Here is a 23,549-nt window from a genome sequence, read left to right as displayed (position 1 = left end):
AAAAAATGAAAGACATTAAGAAAATGGCATTTAAAATCAGTCATTAAAAATAAAAGATAATAAAATAAACATTAAAAGAAAAAAAAAAGATACATGGATAAAAGTTACAGTGCAGTTTAAGATGTGAATAGGTCAATTAAAAGCGGCGACAAAAAGACAAGTCTTCAGCCTGGATTTAAAAGTAGTAAGAGTTGCAGCGGACCTGCAGGTTTCTGGGAGTTTGTTCCAGATATTTGGAGCATAATAATAACTGAACGCTGCTTCTCCATGTTTAGTTCTGACTCTGGGGACAGAAAGCTGACCAGACCCAGAAGACCTGAGAGATCTGGATGGTTCATAATTTAGCAGTAGGTCAGACATGTATTTTGGGCCTAAACCATTCAAAGCTTTATAAACCAGCAACAATATTTTTGAAATCTATTCTTTGACACACAGGAAGCCAGTGTAAAGACTTCAGAACAGGAGTGATGTGATCCACTTTCTTAGTGTTAGTGAGGACTCGAGCAGCGGCGTTCTGAATCAGCTGAAGCTTTCTAATAGATTTTTTAGTGAGACCTGTGAAGACACCATTGCAGTAGTCGAGTCTACTGAAGATAAAAAAAAGTTTAATCATCTTAGCTGATCTTGAAAACCTAATGTTAGCTTTGCTTCGACAGGGGAATTGATTTATGGAACTTTTGTAAATCATGTCTAATACTTAGTAAGTTTTGTTCCTACATGATTCAGATTATTTCAACCTGAGACACGCTCCACATTTTCTCCCTGAGGTTTATAAGCAGAGGGCTTATGTTTGCAGTAGGCGCCAAGTTTTTCATAGATTTTCTCTTCACCCAGCACATCCCATCGAATCTGATCTTCCTTAATCCTGATTTGAAGCCACTCTCACACGTGCCTGCGTCTACATGTTTACTGTACTTCTGTCTTTTGCACAATGACTCTGTATTTTTATTGAAACATAAAGGCACATATCCATCCTACAGTTTCTAATTTCTTATATATTTTTTCATTATTTAAACAATGAAAATGACATTGATCAGCAATTTGAAATATAAATTAAATTAAAAGAACTGACTTAATGATACTTATACATCACCCACATATTGAAGTTATCCATCAGTCAATACTTCCCTTCATATTGACCCTTTTACAAACAGATCTATACCAAAGTACATCCACATGTAGGCTTGTCACGATAATTAATTTAGTTGGACGATACATTTTCCCGGAAATTATTGCGATAAACGATAATATTGTCGGCACTGTTGTAAGACTTTAGACCACTGACATAATGATAATATATAATAATAATTCAAGTACATCTTTTCAAACAGAACTTTTTTATTGAACATTCAACATTGCAAATTAAATGTGAAATAATATTCAAATATATAAATTATATATAATAAATAAACAAATAAATTAAATAATAAATGTATTATTTATTATTATTATTATTATTATTATTATATATAATATTATATTGTGTATATATGTATATATATATATATATGTATATATATACAAATAAATATATGTTTATTTATATATATTATATATATTATTATATATATATATATATATATATACAAATAAATAAATATGTGCACACATTGTCTCACAAGCAAAAAAAACCTCCTTTTTAAAACAACAGTCAAGTGTACAGTCCACTGTCCATACAAAGACCCAGATGCCTCAACAGGCCATATCCAAATCTGTAATTCAAAGTTTTCGAGCAAGGAACACCAACATGTTTGCATTGTCGGGCAAATGCATCTTTGATTGCAAACTGTCGGGAAGGTGGGGGCTCTCCATCTGCCGTGTTTGCTCCCTGCTGGGAAAACGGAATGGGGTGGTTGTGTTTCAGGTGCAGTTTAAGGTTGGTCGTATTGCTAGCTTTTGTTGCTACCTTTTTAAAACAAATCCGACATAACGACTCATTCAAGTCCGTAGGTTCGCCTCGTTGATTTGGCTTGAATCCAAAATATTCCCACACCGGAGATGGAGTTAGGTTTTGCAATCAATTCCATTTAACTTCAAATTCCCCTCGAGTAAGTCACACGCTGTCTCCTGCTTGTCTCTATATTATTCATTTGGCTGCTACGCTGCTGCACGCGGAGTGTCCTGACCTGGCTGTGTGTGAGCCCCGCCCCTCACAGCGCGCCTAAAATGCTGGTCACATCCTTATGTAAACAAACATGCATGCAAACGGCAATTTATCGAGGTCAGAAAAGTTATCGAGTTCATTTTTATTTATCGTACGATAAGTCAATTAATTTCTTATCGCGACAGGCCTATCCACATGTATATTCTCCATAGGCCTAAACATATATCTATATACACATTCACCTCTCCTTAGTCTTCTGCTCATATTGAATCTTCTCCCTTCATATATTTTACCTTCTCCTTCCTTTTCAAACGTTCTTATAAATAAGTTTAATAATAATAAAATGAAGAAGAGAGGGAAAGGTCATCAAAACAAATAGATTATTCACAACAATAAAATAAAATACGAGGAATTATTGAATAAGTAAATAAACGTAGCATTCAGAAAAAGGTCCTATTCTTCCTTTTCCATTTTTCCATTACCTCTGTATATATGCTGTATACTGTAAATGCTTACTCCTGCACAATGACTCACACACATTGTGTATTGTTCACAAAAATAGATTGAACAGCCAAACAAAAAAAAAGTAATACAAACATTACATCCACCAAGGCTTGCTGTGTGGTGAAAGCCATTCAATTCTCTGGTCTGCAGTTTCTTGGAGATGCCATGTCTGAATAAGATGCTGCAACCTTTATACAAGCCTACTAGATTGCATCGGAAACATGAGAAACTATTGATGTGATGATGGAAATAAGAACGTCTATTTCTTCTCTGTCTGTTTCCAGGGAGAAGAAGAAGGAGCAGGAGAGGGACGAGCTGTGGAAGAAGCTGGACGAGTTGAGGCTCAGCAGCAGTGCTCTCGTCCAGAACAACAGCCACGGGCTCCCGGGTGTCCAGAACAACAACAACAACAACAACAACAATAGTAATAATAATGACACCCAGGACAAGAGCGCCGAGGCTGCTGCCGTCACCTCAGAAAACAAAGATCCTGACGACAGTGTGGCGGCCAATGAGAGCAGCCCATGTGCCAAATGACACCGGATGTTAGTTTTTTATTAACGGTTTGACATCGTGTTCAGGACTGTCACGAGAGGATTAACGGAGACAGAAAAAAACACAAATTACACCTCAACAGTATATTAAAATCAATTTAGAGTGACTTAGAAACGCCAGCATTTCCTTGGCATAAAAAAAATATATATATTTCAACTTAAGACTATTTTTGGATGTTACAGTGTGGCTGCAGTATCTTGTTTATTCGTCTGATCAAAGATTTATCCTTTCACATTTAGTTTCTTAACTGAAAATGATTTTTTTTTTTGTTTATATTCGTTGTATGATACATGGGAGGGGAGAAAATAATGATGACTTGAATTTAATGTTTCCGATTGTGCTGCACTTAGACAAGCTGAATAGCTATTTAAAGATGTCTATTTTTTAATGTGCTTTTCCTTGTTGCTGCCAACGCTTTGGGTGCAAACCTTAAGGAAGAAGGGAACTCGGACTTTGGGAGTATTCGGGGTAGATGGGACCAGATCCATAATTAAACATTGAGTGTCCATTGATGTATTGAAAAGTGTAGTTACCACAAGAAGCTACAGGACTGTTATCTCACTTTAGAGATAGAGAAGGGGAGGTGCATGGCCAAAAAGAAGATAAATCCTGATGAATTATAATCCCAGATATGGATTGATATCTCTGTAAGTGACTCTAGTTGAGACTGAAATTAAAACTTGTTCTCAATTAGGGTAGATGTCATATTTGTGAGATTATTTTTGTGTTTCGGGTGTTCGTAACTGTTCGTTTAGCTGGGTGAAGCTAATAGATGTCACACAACACCTGCATTTATAAAATCACACTAAAGTATTGAGACAGGACATTCAAAGAGTTAAATGTTTTTCAGCCAAGCCGCAATTAAAGTAATGTTTCAACTTTTTGGGGAAAAGCCTTATTGGCTTTTTAATTGTGAGAGTTAGTTTAGAAGTTTGATAGCACTCATAGTGTAAGAAACTGCCGGTGGTTAGCTTAGCTTAGCATAGACTGCAAATGGAGGGAAACAGCTAGCATAGCCCTTTTTAAAGCCTTATTCAGACCTACTCGCAAACACACATTCCTGGTAGTTTACCTCGCAATCCTTGTGACCAAAGAAAAAATATCTTATATTTAATGTTCCAGAGATGTAAAATCAAGTCTGTATTACAAACACGTTTAATATTTCACCAACTGGACTTCCTGGAGCGTATTTCATCGTCTTACCTGTAGCTTAAAAAATGCCGCCCTAGCATCATTCATCAATTTGACGTTTATAGGGAATGTTCAGTATAGGACTATTTCTGAATTGTTGTTTTAACGCCTAGCTGTTTGTTTAAAAAAATTAAAACATGTTCATTTGTTAGAGTAATGAGGTGGATTTTGATACTTTAAGACGGGGCTAGGCTAGCAGTTTTCACCTGTTTCCCGTATCTATGCTAAGCTAAGCTAACTGCCTTCAAGTTCATCGTACAGACGTGATTTATTGATCTTCTCATCAACTCTCGCCAAAAAAAAGTATTAATTTAAATCAAGTTAATTAAGAAATAAAAACATATGAGACCTACAGTACTATCTTTTCTAGAGTATTGACGAGGCAAATATTTTCTAACGTTTCATTTTGCAGATGAATTATGATGGGATGCAGGATGCGCTTGAGTGTATATTAGTGGAGTGTGTATATGTTAGATTGGAGGCTACTTAAAGGGAAATGCCACTCAATTTAAGATTTTTCTGTACAGTATATTGTTTCCGTGGTCTAGGAAAGTGCAGTCTTAGGAACATAAATGGTTATCTGTCAAAGCCGAGAAGACTTACACTTGTCTTACCACTTATCTGGCATTTTACACAATGCACAAGAGGCTGAGTTTTTATATCCAAACTTATTATGAAGTAGTGATATCAAGAAACACCAGAAAATCCGAGTAATCTTTACCATCAATGCCTGTTCACTCCCCGCATCTCCAGACTTTATAACCTCACATTTGCTTTTAGGGTCGACGTCGGGAGTTTGATGAATGTGTTCATGGACTTAATCTGACTGCCGTAGATCATAGGAACAACTTGTGACTTCTTTTTAAATTGAACGGTGTTCCCGCTGAACCCCGAGTGTCTGCTCTTACTTCTTCTGAGTTTTTAGGTCCAGTCTTTTCTGATGCCTTTCTGTCAGTACAGCATTCCAACCTCTGTGACGTTAAAAAAAACTGCGTGGGGAACCTGTTTTGTAATCGCAGATCTTATTTAGGTTTCACCATCAAATAAAGTCTACTCTATCTTTCTACTCAAAGCATCCATAACCAGTGTGTTTTTTCCTTATCTCTCCCTAGTGTTTAGGTGTAGTACACCACGGAGGTCAACAGAGGGCGACCTTATCAGCATTGAGCAAAATCGATGCAAAAGAATTACATTGAATAAAGAAGAATGCCTTTTTTTTTTTAAATCAGGTTATCATTGAGACCCAGATATTTTCTGTAAGAGAGACTTGAGTACAGCAGAAGAAAATATAAAACAGAGGCTCAAAAACAATCACACACCTCATAAAGTGTTCAAAACAATTACATTAATTGAAAAAAACGAGCAACCATAAATATATACATACACATACAGTATATATGCCAACCTATACCCATATTCACATATATACATAGGCACTTGGTTGATTCAGATAATAAAACAATATCAAATTAACAAATAAATGATGTAATACAATGGATAAAAGTAAATCTATATTGATTTCTAGGTTAATTTCACAAGCTCTCCAGCAGGCCTACAATAATAAGTAACACCTTTACCAGGTGAAACTTTAAAGTAAATACATACAACAATCAATTCTTATATTTCAATCAGACAATTTAAAATTGACTTGTAATCTTTTGTATGTTGTGATGTGACTACTGTAACTATCCTTCTACCGCTGTGTGAAAGTGCTCTGAAGAAACATCAGCCGTTATTTAAAACGGAAGAGAGTGAATCAGCCATTAGAGCCCATTTTATGACAAGCTGTCATTACAGCTCTTTCTCTAAATAGCAGTGCTGTAATACCTGGAGGTGAGTCGTTCCTTCCACCTGTTAGACACTTCCATGCATTGTTCTCACTTTTCATAATTTTTAAAGTGTAGGGCTTCATCCATAGCTTTATTTGTAATCAATATGAAATTACAGCTTACTGAGGGAGAAAAACAAATAAATATTTTTTCATTTCAAGTAGTGATTTTACTTAATTAACTTAATTAACTTAATTAACTCTTCACTCCCTGGGATTCATATGAACTGCATACATAAAATGCTGTATTTGGATCTTTAAGTGTCCAGTTTGTTTACTTCATTTTATTGCATTTGGTTATATATTTTATATTTCTTTAATAAGGACACAGGAGGTGGTTGGGTACATCTCTTTTTTTTTTGTTACAATTTTTGTATAGACAATTAAAACCAATACCTTGCGTGATACTCATTATGGTGCAACACACACACACACACACACACACACACACACACACACCTGCATAAAAACAGAAGTAGTTGTTGAATGAAGTACATTCACTCGAATACTGTCCGAAATTCAATTTTGAAGTACTTTTTCTTTCAATTTTTCCATTTTCACTTATGTCTGCTCTGTTGCATCTCAGTGGTAAATATTGTAGGTTTTTCTCTTAAGGATATCAATGCAGAATGTTTAATTATTTTTCATGTATTTATAATATGCAGTGGTGTAAAGTAACTGAGTAGATTAACTCAAGTACTGTACTTAAGTACAATTGTAGGTACTTGTGCTTAACTTGAGTATTTCCATTTTTTGCTATGCGCTTCTACTCCACTACAATTCTGAGGTAAATATTATACTTTCACTCCACTACATGTATTTAATACCTTGAGTTACTCTGCATATTTGGATGAATGATGTGAAATATAATCAACACTTAAATAAGACTTTAGTTCCACCTGGAGTAAATTCACAAGCTACCCTGCAGTATACAAAGTCATTAAAATAGCTGCACCTTTACCAGCTTTGAGAACACTTTAATGCATCATTAATTATAATCAAAACATATCAGTATTCCTACTTCTACTTTTACTTGAGTACACGATCTGAGTACTTCTTCCATCTCTGATAATATGTGGTATTGGTATTTTTTTTAAATGTAAAAGATCCAAACACACATAAAACAAACACACATATTTACACATACAGTATATGCAGCGCATACTGTACACATTATAGCCTACAGAGATGCACACATAAATACTGTATGGAGTGAACATGTTATTGGAAACTAAAGAGATGGAAGCTCAATTAAAACGTGTTTTCACAGGATCCAACCCAACTAATTAGAGGTCAATCACACAACATTAATGATCATTAGTACCATTATTTTCAAAGGTGTTTGTCAGTGTGACTGCCTCTCATTATCATGCCTGATATGTCACTCCTGATGGGATGTGTCCCCCCCCCCCCCACCCAGTTAACCCCTTCTGGTTCAGGGAGCATGCTGGTTACCATGGAGACCCATCGGCTCCTATAAAAGTGATCCTCCGTGCTCTCACCTTCGTGTCTCTCTCGCGAAGGAGACTCCGAGACCGGATCCAGCTCCAGCTAATGAACCGCTCTGAGGAGAACCGGAGCTCCTCCGCCTTCACCTCCACCCTGAGCCCCGCCGCGGACTCCTGCGTGGGGGTGGCCATCCTCTCCGTGGGTCCGTGAGTTCAGTATTATATTGAAGTGTTTTTCTTCACTGATAAAACTAAATATAAATACTTCTCATTTAAAAGTTGTATTCTTTTAATAGACGATACAGGAAACCAGGAAGTAATGTTAGACATTTTTTTTTTTTTTTAGGTTAGGGTTCTTAATAATAGTCTCTGGGGTTAATTCATGGAGCCTTTTTTTTTTTAAGTGTATATTCATTTATTATACGTGTGTTTTTTGTATTAATAGCCTTTGGGGGAATCATGTAGCACTTATTTCCCCAAAAAGTGTGGATATATTATATTTTTATAAGAAGCTTTTAAGGGATATTAATGGAGCAATTATTTTCACAAAAGTGTGGATATATTTATTATAAGTTAGGTTTTTATATAAGAAGCCTTTTGGGGAATGAGTGGACCACTGTTTTTCAGAAGTGTGTGTTAATTGATTTATTATATGAGTGTTTTCTTATTAATAGTCTGGGGTTAATTAATGGAGCCTTTTTTTCAAGTGTATATTTATTTATTATATGTGTGTTTTTTGTATTAATAGCCTTTGGGGGAATCAGTACTTATTTTCCAAAAAGTGTGGATATATTAGTTAGTGTCTTATAAGAAGCTTTTAGGGGATATTAATGGAGCAATTATTTTCACAACATTTTATTTTTATTTCATTCGTTTATTTGGCAGGGACATTGCTCATTCTGTGTGGATATATTTATTATAAGTTAGGTTTTTAATGACCTTTAGGGGGCATTAATGTAGCACTTTGATTTAATTTATTAATTATATGTGTTTTTTTATTAAAAGCCTTTGGGGAATTGATGGAGCTCTTCTTTTCAGAAAAGTGTGGATATATTTATTATATGTTAGGTTTTTTTTACAAGAAGCCTTTGGGGGAATCAGTGGAGTACTGTTTTTCAGAAATGTGTGTTAATTTATTTATTATATGTGTGTTTACTTATTAATAATCTGGGGTTAATCAAGGTAATTAAGTACATTGGATTCAAATATACGCCATATACATTCAACTAGAAATCAGAGAGCACAGTGCTCAAATCGCCTCACTTATCTTCTAAATCATTTATTTGTATAGAAAAAATGTGTTAATTTCTGCTGTTAAATCATGATGTGCATGAAAAGACACATAGGTGGTGCAAGGAGAAAATAGCAACTTAATTCAGTTCGTTAGCTCAATAGAGAGAAGCCTTGAATAAAGCTTGCCTTTCATCAGGTGCTAGTCATAATCCTAAATGCCCCTGTATATGAGAACGTACATTAACATAGAATAATTGGCAGCTGTGCAGTATTTACAGTTGCTAAGGGATATATTTTTCGGCTTATGGTGGCTGTATAAGGAGGATACATTATTGTATTATCATACACACAGTATACTGTTAGTCACTCTTTTCCATCAGGGAGGTGAGGGATGTGTTTTTATTAGGCAGCCTTTGCATCATTACCTATAAAATATGACAAGACAGGTAAAATATATATAAAAAAAGAACTATAGGAGTAAATATAATATATAGTAAAATTGACATTGGAGGGCGATTGGATTTCACACTGTGGTTTTGTGTGTGTGTGTGTGTGTGTGTGTGTGTGTGTGTGTGTGTGTGTGTGTGTGTGTGTGTGTGTGTGTGTGTGTGTGTGTGTGTGTGTGTGTGTGTGTGTGTGTGTGTGTGTGTGGTGTGTGTGTGTGTGTGTGTGTGTGTGTGTGTGTGTGTGTGTGTGTGTGTGTGTGTGTGTGTGTGTGTGTGTGCGTGCGTGCGTGTGTGTGTGTGTGGTAACAGGTTCCTTGTTGTCCAAGTGGCCAACTAGTCAATAAATGCAGCTTGTATTATGAAACGTCTTCTCCTCTCATCTCCTGTCCAGTCCTGCTCTCTGTCCTGGGCAACGGGCTGGTTCTGCTCGTTTGTTACCGCAGGAGGAACAAGTTGGTGGGCTCGGAGCTGCTGTGCGTCAACCTGGCCCTGGCCGACTTCCTGGTCTGCATCTGCTTCTACCCATTCTCCATCATATCCTCGTTCAGCCACAGCTGGCTGGGAGGAAACATCACGTGTGTGTACTACGGTCTCGGCTGCTTCTTCTGCGGCCTGTGTGGCATGTTCACTGTGGCAGCCATCAGCGTCACCCGCTACATGAAGATCTGCAACAGCTTGGTTTACGGTGAGGGCAGTGAAAGGATGTGGATTTAAAGGGGCCCATCTGCTTTTTGGGGTTTTCCCTTTCCTGTAGTGTTAAATAGGTTGGACCCTGCTTGGAACGCCTCCATTGGACTCCTTTGTTTACTTCCATAACATCATGACATCAATATGTAACAGTAACGTTTCTATTGGCTAGCGCTCCAACACATTGTACGTGATAGGATAGGGGCGGGACATCTTTAAGCGATCGACCAATCACAACAGAGCCGGCCAGCTAACCAATCAGAGCAGACTGGGCTCTGTTTTCAGACAAAGGGTGAAAAGAGGTGCTGCAGCACAGGAAATATGAGAAGTAGTAGATTTACAGCAGGAAAGGTATATTTATTATTTATTTGTATTATTGGTGAATCCTTTGGCTTATTAACATGTTTTGCCTTTGCTGCATTGTTATGTCATTGGTCTGTCAGCCTTAATAAGCACTTCTCTCTGGTTGTAGTCTTTCATTCTCTGATTTATTTTGGTTTAACAACACACATTTTTTTTCTCAAAGCCATAGGTTTATGAGAGACAACGTTTTTAATGACATAACTGTCTCTTTCTTCCTTCTCTCAAGATGTCAGAATTGACATTAAAGAGCATGTTTGTCTGATGATTCAGCAACACTTTTTTAAATGTCTCATACAAATGGTGATAACGAGGCACAAATGTTACATCAGAGCTTTAATCAGTGTTTCACAAACCTGTCTGTGCATAAATGGCCTCACTCAAGATGCTTTTCATCATAAATGTGACTGATGGTGATTGAGTCTCCATTTATGAAGAACTTGAGCTTTTCTTTTTAAGTTCATTGATTGACATTTTACAGAAAAATATGTGTTTTCTATTTAATACTGCAATACCACTTTCATGCACAGTGTGAAGCTAAAAGCAGCAGCCAGTTAGAGGAGGAATAACTACAAGGCCGTCCCTGGCCAACTTGGGGCCCCAAGCGACATTGTGAGATTATTCTACTAATAATAATAATCATAATCATAATCAATTCAATAATAAATACTATATTATTTTATTATAATATAGTTGTAATATAGTCAAGACAAAACATGCTTATTACATGCTCAAAAACTGATATTTCTTAAATCTGTATTCAAATGTAGTTCCCTCTGTCAGCAATGTATCAACAACTACACACATATTTCTATCAGTATTTCTCTGTGTTGTGGTTGACATGATGATGACTGTTAGGAGTTAAGGGGAGAGGCTGAGCATCACCATGAAATGTGCAAATTGACATAAAAATGAATAAAAGGGGAAAAAAATGCTCCATGTTTTTTAGGCCGTAAACTTTAACTGTTATGTAAGCCAACTAGACAGACAGTTTATCACTCTTCCTCCTGTACATTAGCAGATAAAAGGCATACAATACTTGAATGAATGGTAAATAAAGAATGCTGGAAATAACTGCATCTCCATTAGCCTATATGCTATGCAGAGAGTGCGTGGAGAACTGCGCACAAGCCAAGCTCATAAGCCGAGACACCCTGTGCGAGGCCCCCTGCGCAATGTGAGGCCCCATGCAACCTGCATGATCGGCCTGTAGGGAGGGACAGCCCTGAATAACTAGCTCTGCTTTTCAGCACCCCTAAAGCTCACTAACTACCACATATATATTATTTGTTGAATCTGTACAAAAATAATTAAACTTTGTTCTACAGATTTCGGAAAAATAAGAGGACATAACCTTGAGTGAGCTTAGAGGTGCAGGTGGGTGTTTTGTTTTTGTACCTTTGGACAGAGCCATGCTAGCTGTTCCCCCCTGTTTTCAGTCGTTGTGCTAAGCTAAGCTAACTAGCAAATTAGCTCATTTTAGCTTTGCTTAGTTACTTGATTTAAATGTCTCTACAGAGTGCTGTATCAATCTCTGTGGGCATGTGCTATGACGCACATACCCAAATGCCTTATGATCTGTTTAATGCATTAAGTATAAGCATGTAATACTTATAATTGCTACTCAGTGACATATTCTTAAGGATCATATTGTTTTATTATTATATTATATGTTTTTTATAATGCCACAAAATGCATTTTAATTATTATTTACATATTAGGACAGTGATTTTTATGAAACCTCATTATACTTGACCTTATAAGTCCTTAAAATGCTTTATAATGTGTTATGATTATTGTTATTAAGTATTTATGATTGTTATATTCATACTGTGCTATAAATAGAATACAATGCATTGTAGACATGGAAAATTAGAAAATGCTACCAATAATTTAATGTTTATCTCAGCGAGAGAGAAAGCAAACTTGCCAAAACGTTGAACTATTCCTTAGCAATAAAGCAGCGAGATACATTTTATAGTGTATAACTGCTAGACAAGTGTTTCCCAACTAGTGGAAAGCGGTCCAAAAGCGAGTCGCGGAACATTTCTGAATGGATCAAAAGTGACTCTTCTGACTTTTCTTCACAGATGTGTGGTTAGAAGAATCTAACATCCGGCTGATGTGCTTTGCCATCTGGCTGGTGGCCGTGGTGTGGTCCTGCCTCCCTCTGTTCGGATGGGGCGAGTACGTCCCCGAGCCGTACGGCCTGTCCTGCACCGTGGCCTGGAGGGGCTACCACTCATCCACCAAGGACGCCTTCTACATCATCTGTACCTTCACCGTCTTCGCGCTGATCCCCGTCGTCCTCATCGTGGTGTCTCAGTGTCTGATCCTCGCCAAGCTTAACCGCTATTCCTACTCTTTGTCTGCGAGGGGCATCCGCAACAACATGCGATACATCGAAAAACGACTCTCCATGGTGAGAAACTACGTTTTCTTTCTGGAACGACTTCATTGCAGTGGCTTCCTTAAATCTAGGCATCTACAACTTGGCTTAATTTAGATTTTATTAAGCTAGTTTTAGGGTTTAACTTAGTGAAGAGCACTCAAGAAACAACATGGGGTTGGACTGGTTGGAAATGGATCTATTTTGCAATGGAAATATTCAATTTATATTGACGACTATTTGTAAAATAATGGAGACACTTAACTAAATAATTGGGTCGAGCGGCCAGTTGGCAATGTGAAAAAGCTCATTTACCGGAGTATTTCCATCCAGTTCCACTTTTGAAGCAAATGCTTTTATTTTTACCCAAATACATTCATTTAAAGGTGGGGTAGGTAATTTTGGAGAAACCAACTCGAGTGCGCTAAAATTTGAAAATACACAGCCGGAAAAAATCTGCCACTTCCTTATAGAGCCCCTCCTCCAACACACAAACGAACGCGCACATGACCAATGAGGGCACGAGATAAGTTTGTGCACCGATGGAAGGCTGACAGGCAGGTACGCCATCCAGTTATTTTAGCCGGGCCGGCTAAAATGATTGGTCGTGCTTTTCACAGTACTACGGCTTCCACAGATGAAATTTTTTTATGGATTTTTGGTCAAAGCACTTAAGATATTCATTGCTATCGGGATGTTAAGAGCATTCCATGGATTATAGCAAAAAGTGTATCTCGAGACGGTTTCTCAAACTTAACTACCCCACCTTTAACAATCATAACTACTTTGTATATAAAAACACAGGATATTTTTATATGATTTGATGCAGCACTGTATCATAAATCATTTGAATTGTATTTGTTTGTGATAAAAACATAATAATATTATTGTATAACGAGATTAAACAGCAAAAAAGGCCATTCTTCAAAATTAGTATATTTACTTTTGATACTTGAAATAGATGACTTTTACTGATCTGAGTAGTTGTTCCGACTCTGTTCAGGCGGCAGTACCCAACTCCTTTGGCTTATAAACAATTTAATGTCTACCTTTGTCAACAGTGGCTACCGGTTAATAAAAGTCAGCCATAGAGGGGTTTTGTTTTCCTGTTTTTAGTGCAATACATTTTACAAAACTAGGATTCGGTGTACTTTAGCAAATGATTGGGGTTATGGTAAAAAAACAAAATCCCATTTGAGGTTTATAAGCGCCTGAATATTCATGTCAGGCTGTGGTGAGTAAGACACATTTCTACACACTAAGCTTCTGCTTCAAATGAGGAAAAGTTTCCTCATTTGCAACTGAAAATAAACATTTAAACATGTGACTGATGCTGTCACTTTTTCAGGACAGTCATAACTTACAAACATTGATTTTGATAGGCTGCTTGACCACATTAGCATTGTATTTGTTTTTCTACAGTCTCCAAGAGACCAGCTTTAAAGGATTACACCCCTAATGATTCATTATTTATTTACAGCACTAAAGTATTTCCAATGTGTATCTTCGGTTATCTGTTACTTCCTCTTCCAGATGTTCTTCTGCGTCAGCCTGGGGTTTGTGATTGCCTGGGCGCCGTACGCTATCGTGTCCTTTCTCTTCATTTTCCACGAGGAGCATGTGTACATGGCTTCTGAGGGATACCTGTTTCCCGCACTCTTCGCTAAAAGCTCGCACATCTACAACCCGTTCATCTACTTCTACTTCAACAGGACGTTTCAGAAGGAGCTCCGCCACATGCTCCGTTCAATCGGGCGCAAGCTTGGAGGAAATCGAGTGAGTGTCCACGTCCCCATCGAACACCATTTTCCCATCCACATCCAGCTGCAGGAAAGAAGATGCGTCCGGAAGAAGAGAGGTGGTGTGTCTCAGGACAGAACTCGCAGCAAAAGCAAGAGCAAAGAACAAGAAAAATGCATCACCAACAACCAGAAGCTGGTTCAAACCTGCTGGGAATCAACGGCGAAAGAAGCCCCCAAGATTTTGGAAAAGAATCCTGGAAAAGACATCAAGCCTGTGTCCTTATGAACTGTTTAAATGGGGGATTTATCTCAGAATCAGAAACAGAAACAGGTTTATTACCAGGTAGGTTTACACTTATGAGGAATTTGACTAGGTGTCGTGGTGCATACATAAAAGTAAAACAACAATTTAAACACAGATAGAGAACTAGAACAAATATTAAAATAATAAAAAATATAGTCAAATATAAATATAACAGTATTTACATGGAATGGAATAAAAAGGAATAAAATATGGAATAAAAAAAAATTCGGCAGTAATAAGAAAAGAAGTGAGCCTTATTGATGAGGCTGGTAGCAGAGGGGAAGAAACTGTTCAGCTGGCGAGAGACACCTTTGGTTGGTTTTGACACCAAGCAAAAAGCCTGGTGTTTCAGTGTATTCTCTCAGACTAGTGCTATTGCTAGAGTGAGATGCAGAGACGAAATGTATCTGTGGGTGAAGTGCTGTGTCATTCCAAATCCTTCATTTCTATTGCATTCACTGCATTTGTTCAAAGTCATTCAATTCATCCATTGGAAATTCCATTTAGATAATAATCATGTTCCAAGTGCTGTGTTTTTTTTTGTAAAGTGCTTATATATAAGAGTTTCTATGTGCCTACAGTCCATCAATAATATGTTGTAGCTGTGTAGCAAAGCTTGTCCTTGGTTCTCACAGCAACTTGATTTATGGGACAAAAACGTTCTGGAAATGTCAGGTAAACTTGTTACATGCAACTATAATCTGTGTTACATAACTTTAACGTTTCTTTTCACTTGCACTACAAATCAGAGAGGTGAAACTTTCCTCTCTGCTTTTATTTTCTCATCACAGAAGGGGATAATAATGTTGATAGTCGATGTACAAGTTGCAATGAAACAAAGCCATCGTTGATGTTATATCATATCTTTTTTAACAACGCCAGCAGTGTGAATCGTTCACATTGGTCAGGGCTTAATATCTAAAAAATGTTTGGATGGATTATCATGAAATGCTGAAAGGACATTCTTGTTCCCCAGGAGAAGACGAGACTGTGACTTTGGTGATCCTCTGACATTTCCTCTAATTCCACTTTGAGGCTCACGTTGATTAAAACTTCTGAACAAGTGCAAGAGGAACTGCCTTCAAAATCTGCGCTGATATCAGAGGATTATTATCAGGGACTTTGGGGATATATCTTTTTATATCACCATTTCTATTTGTCCAATGTCAGCAAGTGAATGACATTTCACTCAGCCTTAGCTGTAGTTTGTATCAGTATGTAAGCATTGCATTTGTCAGATTTGTGTTCTTGCTGGTGTTAGCATTTAGCTGAAAGTAGTGCTGTGCTTTCTGCTGCCCGAATGTCATATCAAAGGTATATTATTTCCGAGGTTCTGACCTGCTAATAGCATTCACGTCAACCCCAAACTCATAAGTGTGACATGGAAACTGGGATTTTATCAGAGAAACATAAAACATAGTGGATTTGGCACTAATGTGAATATAGTCAATACACTGTATGTTATTCCAACTCAAAAATACGTCTTAAAAAAGTGAATATTTGCAAGTCATAATCACAGGAATCTCTTCCATCTATCCCGTTTCCATATCCCATATTTATTTTGTCCTTACATTTCTTTGTATATTATTGTGAATTAAATAATTATTTTCCAGCAAGTATAAATTCTGACTTTTGAGATCAATTTTAAATGAATGATTAGCTTTATGTATCTGTGAAAGTGTAGCAACGTCACACATCATACCTCAACTACTAACCTCAAGTAAAAGGGACAACCTGATGTTGATATTTATATATATGGAGCTACATATGGAGATCCATGTTATGGTTCTTCATGTATTATATATATATGTATTTGACAAATAACTCCGGCTGTCTGTTTTAAGCTTTTGGATATTATCAGATATTTAAACTGGGAATTTGTCCTAAGTATAATAAACGGCTCAAACCAAAGACATTGTGAACCCTTCTCTTTACTGTTAATATTTCATGGTTTCAAATTGTAACATATTCTCACATTTCTATTCAATCCACGTCTCATTCTTCATTGATTCAACAGCTGCATGAATGTAAAGAAATGAAAATGTCTCAAAGACCAGAATAACGTCTCCTATATTAACACTCTCCTTGTTTAATGAGCTCTTTGTAGTCAATAATGGCAACAACTAGGCATTAACAGAGAGAGGGAACGTTTTTAACAGCTATTTGAATGGTAATAACTGTCCACTTGATGATATATTTAAATTAAAGTTACTATTTCAATACCTGTATCAAATTGAAGGCAACGTGTCAGTTCAGAATAATGACCTGACACCTATAAAAAGCTTCTTATTAATCTTAGAATAAAGAGTTTCTTTAAGAGCTCATTGATTCACTCTCACCGCTCTCGTAGCACAGCTGCCTAGTTAGCACCAAAACAAGCCGATAAACCCAGTTAAAGGTGTTAATTGTCACTTTGGTTACACAAGTACAATCTGAAGTTATTGCCAGGCGTGTTTTTACATACAAGGAATTTGCTTTGGTGTATAAAAGTGCATACATAAACACATTAAGAGAAATGTTAAGTATAAAGTTAAAGAGCAGTTAAAGGAATAACATCAAAACTATTGGAAACACTGATATAAAATAAAATAATATTTTCAAGGAACATGAATATAAAAGAGGAAATAAAATAAGAATATGGCAAAAATATTGTGAAAAAATATTTACAATTTAATTTATAAGTGAAAGAGATGTGCAGTTTCAAAAGAGTATTGTGCAGAAATGTGATTTATACAGTAAGTGGATCCGTAAGGACAATTATAACAATTAAATATGACAAGACAGGTAAATAAAATATAAAAAAGAACTATAGGAGTAAATATAATATATAGTAAAATTGACATTGGAGGGGGATTGGATTTCACACTGTGATTTTGTTTGAGGTACACCAGTGTGTATATGTGTATGTGAATGTGTGTGTATGTGTATGTGTGTGTGTGTGTGTGTGTGTGTGTGTGTGTGTGTGTGTGTGTGTGTGTGTGTGTGTGTGTGTGTGTGTGTGTATGTGTATGTGTATGTGTATGTGTATGTGTGTGTGTGTGTGTGTGTGTGTCTGTGTGTGTGTGATAAAGCTACAGCACAGCTCTTTCAGGCTGGGATCACGTGACGCGCCGGGCCGTGTGCACCGCCTCCTTAAAGAGCTCAAAGTAGATTGAGAGTTGGAATCCAGCTGTGTCTGCAGGAGATGAAGCCTGAGCATAGAGCGTGAGCAGCATCTTTATTTTTCTCATACTGCCTGTGCTACAGCACCTCTTTTCACCCTCTGTCTGAAACCAGAGCCCAAACTGCTCTGATTGGTTAGCTAACAGACTCTGTTGTGATTGATCAACCGCTTAGCGATGTCCCGCCCCTTAGCCCCCCCCCCCCCCCCCCCAAGACCCATACATTGTCGCAGGTGTAAGAGCTAACAAAACGTGATCAGATGCTAATTTGATGCTTTCTATACGATTAACTTACAGGCCTGTTTGTCAGCTCTCCGGGGGACTTCTTCTAACATGTGTGCAGGGCTAATAGCCACAGACCATGATTAAGTCACATACACTCACACACACACCCAGGTAAAAGGAACAGACTGACCTAGGAATCATGAAAAAGAGACTGACATTTCAATTTCAGGTGACTGAAGGTGTTATTGAGTCAGATTATTCCTGTGAGGTCTGTAAACATGAGCAGTGAGATGTTTACCCGGGCTTTGAGTATGTGCCACACATTATGTAACCTCCTCACAAAAGGCTGCATTGATAAGTGTTTTTATTCCTCGTGCAAATCATCACGAGACTTAATTGTGAATCCCACTATGAACTTCACATGAGTTTTTTCCGAAATACAACGGTAGTGATGCACACTCAACCAAATGTAACAACAAAAACATGCATGCATTGTTGTGCTTTGGTTAGTGTGTACACAACTTCAACTCTGAAAAGGAAAAAGCTGCATCCGTGCACGAGAAGGCATTACAAAAAGGGATATCACTTTAATCACTTTTTACTGCCAATTAAAACACACACTCACCTCTACAAAATCCTAAACTGTCTCAAAAGTGGATCTATTAATGAAACATGTGATCTTATATTGCAGTAACAATAACTTAATAAAAGTCACCTTTCATTTACTAGAAATCTAAGATCCAACCATTAAAACAAGTAAACTATCAGAAATGCTTTCACGCTGAGCTTTAAAAACTATAAACAATGATCTACTAAACAAGACTTAGGCCCCGTCCACACGGAGACGAAGCGGGTGTTATCCGTTATAGTTCTTTATCGTATGGACGGTTCGTCCACGAGAGGCCGTAACGGAGCCGCGGAAACGGAGCCCTCAAACGATAACGTATCCCAAAGTGGGAAGGTCTGGTAACGTAACGCTTGCGGCACCGTGTGTACGCCCTAAACGATCATAGCCCCGCCTCTCCCCACCTCTGCTGCTCACCCTCGCGTCACCCGCGTCATTGCTGATGCAATGGCGGATCACAGGGTTGCGTTCGTGCTCCAGACGCTACTGACCATGATACAGATGTTAGTGCAAAATCTACAGCTCATCTACCACAACCATCAGCAACAAGTGGACATGGAGAACTACATAAACCTGTTGCTAAATCCACCACGGAGAATAAACAGAAGGGCAACCAGGCAACCATGGCAACCATACTCGGGGGGTCTTATTCGCTGCTTTTGGTGTATTTTGTGGCGGAAGTACAGCGCCACTTACAGGCCCGGCATATGTACTACAGCGTCTCCAGCGGGTCGAGCGGTCTCGTGTGGACGGACACGTTCCTTGAGCCGATTCCGTGTGAACGGAAGACTTTTTTGATATCGACCTCGGTTCGTTTTCGTTTTCGTCTCTGTGTGGACGGGGCCTTAATGGAGTCCTCCAGGACAATAACCGACTAAAAAAACAAAGAACAAAAGGCATGTTTGTTTGTTTTAATGTCCCCCCCGCCACTGACAAGTTATCACTGGGGATAGCATGTCAAGTCTAGCTGCAGGTCAGTCGAATGAAGACCCTGAATTTTAATAGCGATAGTCTGTCTGTGATATAAACATCAGTGTCATTATTGGATTTGTGGAGGAGAACATAAGCTGTTAACTTGTTGTTGTGCTTACTGTAGTTTCTTTATTTCACACAAGTGGGAGTTACATTATAAATTAGGAAGCAAATTCATGATTATTCCATGTTTTATTCCTTTTTATTCCATTCCATTGAAATGTACTGTTATATTTTACTATCTTTTTTACTATTTTTTATATTTTTCTAGTTCTCTACCTGTGTTTTTAATTCTTGTTTTACTTTTATGAATACTGAGAAATCAGTCAACGATCATTGTGTGAAGAAGTGTAACATGGATACAAATTAAAGTGCACCTATCATGCTATTTTTAGGCAATAGCATAGGTCTCAGATATATAAAAATATATAAAAAACATGTCTATGAAGTGTTTTGACCAAAATACCAAACAGATCACCAATTCTAGCCATGCCCAAGCCCCCAGGAAGTGCGCCGGACTCTGATGAAAATATTCGTTGTGTCCAAACGGCGGTACTACAACTTCCGTATCAGTCCGTGACGTCACTGGGCCCAGAAAGACTTTTCCTCATTGACTAACATTGGGAAAGAGACGTCTGTAAATCAGCGGATACTTTTTTTTAAACTAAATAAACTACCCAGTATGAATTATTTTATAGCCCTTATTGTGTGAAAAGAAATGGAAGATGTTGTGTAATTGCTGATATATTTATGATTCACGTCACATATTCAGTTTTGGCGGCATTTCTTCCAGTTTGTTCAGAAGTCTTCTAATCAGGGCTCTATAAATAAATAACTACGGCAGATGTGTAATATTTAATGCAGCCGAACCGTGTATTACAATGCCGTTATGTGATGACTTCCAAAGAGAAAAGCAAGAACACTCGGAATAAAGTATTATTATTTTCTTTTTAAATGTTTTCCGATTTCATATCGCATAAACACCATATCCCGACGTGCATTGCGGCTAAAACATCCAGGACTATGGGTAGTTCGATGTTTAATTTAGCCTCTTATCAAAACCTCTGAAAAAAGAAATGTGTCTCTCAGAATCGAAAGAGAAAAACCTATGGGAAAAACACAAAAGCATTGTACACAATTTAAACCAATTAATATCGTGTAATTAACAAGGATAAACTGATGTTTTTTAGTGGATGAGTACTGCAGATATCACTGTTACATTTGATCATTGGTTTTATGATGAAAACTTCGAGACCGGAAATACTGTTTTCACCCCGTGAGGGTTGGGTAACTTTACATGGAAGCTGCCGCATATACACGTTCTCCTGACGAAACCTCAAATCATCTTCGTAATATCTATCAAACTATAGATCCTACATATCGACTGGACGTGGATTCTAAAAGAGCAATATACACTTCTTGCTAGAAATCTAATCAAAAAGCATTTTAATGGCCAAACTATCCTACAATTTAGGATTTTAGAGAGAGGGTTATTTGTGAATAAACGACCCTCTGTAACGTTTGCAATCAACGGGAGCACTAGAGGGCGAAAACTTTAAAACGTGATTATAGGTCGTATTAAGCGCTTGAACAAACAACCTATTTGGTCGTAATAAGGGCTTGAACAATCGACCTATTTGGTCGTATGAGTTGGAGGACTTGTTGCAGCCAGCCTCAAGAAGAACTAATGGCAGAAAAAATAATAAACTCGAGAGACGGCTGAGTTGACCGCAGTGCAGAATCGCTGCATTGTTTAAATCTCCTAATGTTGTCCATTTTAGACATGATATTTGTAGGTGAACCAGAAAGTTAGCATCGCATGGGGTCCTTCAATCAAAACGCCACTTTAAAGGAGAGGTGTCATGGCCATTTCCACTGATCATAATTCCATTGTTGAGGTATACTAAAATAGATTTATACTGTGCATTTTTCCAAACTCACATTGGTTTCTCATACAGCATCTCTGTAAACTACTTGTATTCACTGAATTTCACTCTCTGCCTTTAACGGCTCGTTGTAGCTCCAATAGCTCCAGCCCCCACCCTCCCTGTGAGCACAGTGTGCTCTGATTGGTCGGGACGTTGTGAATCGCGCTGAGCTCCGTGGAGGTGTTGTTTCCTTGTTTAGGATACATAGCGAAACACAGCCAAACTCATCCTGAGCACACACAAAGCCGAAGTAAAAACAATAAGTGTGGCTTGATATTGAGTAAGAAAAAGGTTGATAAACGCTGTGAGAATGGGTCTGCAGAGAGAATTTCGCCGCGATCCCAACTGTCTGTTATCAGCCTGCAGCCAGGGAGGAGAAATCAGCTGAGCTGCCTGCTCCCTGCACACAGATGTGTGTGTGAGGAAGTCCGTGGATTGGTCAATTTGGACCAATCAGCGGTGGCTTAACGTAACGGCTCCGCGGACATAACGTAACGGCTCCACGGATTGGTCCATTTCGTTCCGGGTACGGGTTGACATCATGCCGTACCCGGAAGAATCAAATGGACAATGACATATCTCCAACGAGGCGTTTTGGGGAGGTGTTAGAGTTTTACTCGCTACAGGGTGTACTTTGAGGGTTTTGACTCTGCAGACCGTTTACATGCATAAAAACCTTCATAACACACAAGGGGACGGGTAATAACCGGAAAAGCATGACACCTCTCCTTTAAGATTGAAGCATGAAGGAAATTGGCATGAGTAAAAATCTAATGGAATTGGCTATAAGCAACCACATCACTGTCGCACAGCTGAGTGTCCCATCAGCTTAGCTAAAGATAGACTCGTGTTGAGTGTGATGACGTTACAGTAAGTGGCCTCATTGAGTTTTTGATTGAAAAAACTATATTATGACACAAAGAAACCTTGGTACATTCATAAGTGGGGTATTTGCTGGCACATTTCATTTTGTTGATCACATACCTTATTTCAGCCGTTTAACCAAAAACACATACAAAAAAACGTTGACTGCCAGGAATAGGGAACCAGAAGTTATACAAAATTATTTCCGGGTTTTAGGACTTGGTTTCTGCACCACTCTATATCTGCCGAGTTGGATTCATAAAGGGTCCTTAATGTGGCTTTGGCTAAACATGAAAGTAGCCTTACAAACTCAACTCTTACGGTACATTTTTGAGTTTGTGCTGCTTTTCATTTAGTGAAGGGAAGAATATGTGAGACCTTGTTATTCGGGGGCCACTGGCAGTCACGTCATCTCACCCTCGTTAGCCTGGAAATGGGGACTTTGTGGCGGCCCTGGTGGGACGCACGGCGATCTCTTTATGGAAGGAAGCCGCCCCACTGGAGCGTAACAGGACAGGGTGTGGGGGCGACGGAGGGGTACAGTTCTGTGGGGCTCGCATCAGAGTGGCACTGTGAGTCTAGGTCAGGCACTATTTCTTGTGCCAGCCGGGCCTCCATTGTTGTAACCCTCATTAGCACGTCAGGAGAAGCTGTTCTGCTGGACACTCTGCAACAGCTCCCCGGGTTTTCATTCACATCAGAGACCTCAAACTGCTTCTCCTCCACTTGCAGACGGATAAACGAACAGCAAAGGAAATCAGGCGGCTGAAGTCTTGCTTGAATAAACTACCATGGATTCTCCAGATGATGGAGTTGTAGCAATGAGGAGAGGAAGCTATGATGATGCTGCAGCAGCTTCTCTACATCCTGTGAGTATTGATCCACCATCTAAAGGAAATAGTGAAATTCAGCGCCCCTTGAATATGACACAACCATCACTGTATTGTTGCTCATCAGTTTCTGTACGTATGAGGGTTTAGAAA

The 23,549-nt window shown here is 38.2% G+C and overlaps 2 protein-coding genes across 3 annotated transcripts in view; both read left to right on the top strand.

The window, feature by feature from the left end:
* ppp2r5a (protein phosphatase 2, regulatory subunit B', alpha isoform) overlaps positions 1-5,426 on the top strand; it is a 45,073-nt gene extending 39,647 nt beyond the window's left edge. For both annotated transcript variants that reach the window (XM_034135510.1, XM_034135509.1), the window contains exon 13: positions 2,893-5,426. In XM_034135510.1, coding sequence (XP_033991401.1) covers positions 2,893-3,145 — 253 coding nt within the window. In that variant the 3' untranslated portion in view covers positions 3,146-5,426. The remainder of the gene's footprint in view (positions 1-2,892) is intronic.
* A 2,310-nt stretch (positions 5,427-7,736) lies between these two features.
* On the top strand, positions 7,737-16,587 carry opn8c (opsin 8, group member c). Its single transcript, XM_034135642.1, has 4 exons — positions 7,737-7,833; positions 9,701-9,994; positions 12,447-12,778; positions 14,279-16,587. The coding sequence occupies exons 1-4, from the start codon at positions 7,737-7,739 to the stop codon at positions 14,771-14,773; spliced, it is 1,218 nt and encodes a 405-aa protein (XP_033991533.1). The 3' UTR covers positions 14,774-16,587.
* The last annotated feature ends 6,962 nt before the right edge of the window (positions 16,588-23,549 follow it).

The sequence above is a fragment of the Trematomus bernacchii genome, unplaced genomic scaffold, assembly GCF_902827165.1.
Source record: "Trematomus bernacchii unplaced genomic scaffold, fTreBer1.1, whole genome shotgun sequence".
NCBI classification, from domain to species: Eukaryota; Metazoa; Chordata; class Actinopteri; order Perciformes; family Nototheniidae; genus Trematomus; species Trematomus bernacchii.
The sequence above is the reverse complement of the archived record's forward strand: the minus strand, read 5'-3'. Positions and strand labels throughout refer to the sequence as shown.

Coding starts and splice junctions, on each gene's coding strand:
- opn8c (XM_034135642.1), top strand. CDS start 7,737: ATGAACCGCTCTGAGGAGAACCGGAGCTCCTCCGCCTTCACCTCCACC. Junction 9,995..12,446: donor CTGCAACAGCTTGGTTTACG/GTGAGGGCAGTG, acceptor TTTTCTTCACAG/ATGTGTGGTTAGAAGAATCT. Junction 12,779..14,278: donor TCGAAAAACGACTCTCCATG/GTGAGAAACTAC, acceptor TTCCTCTTCCAG/ATGTTCTTCTGCGTCAGCCT.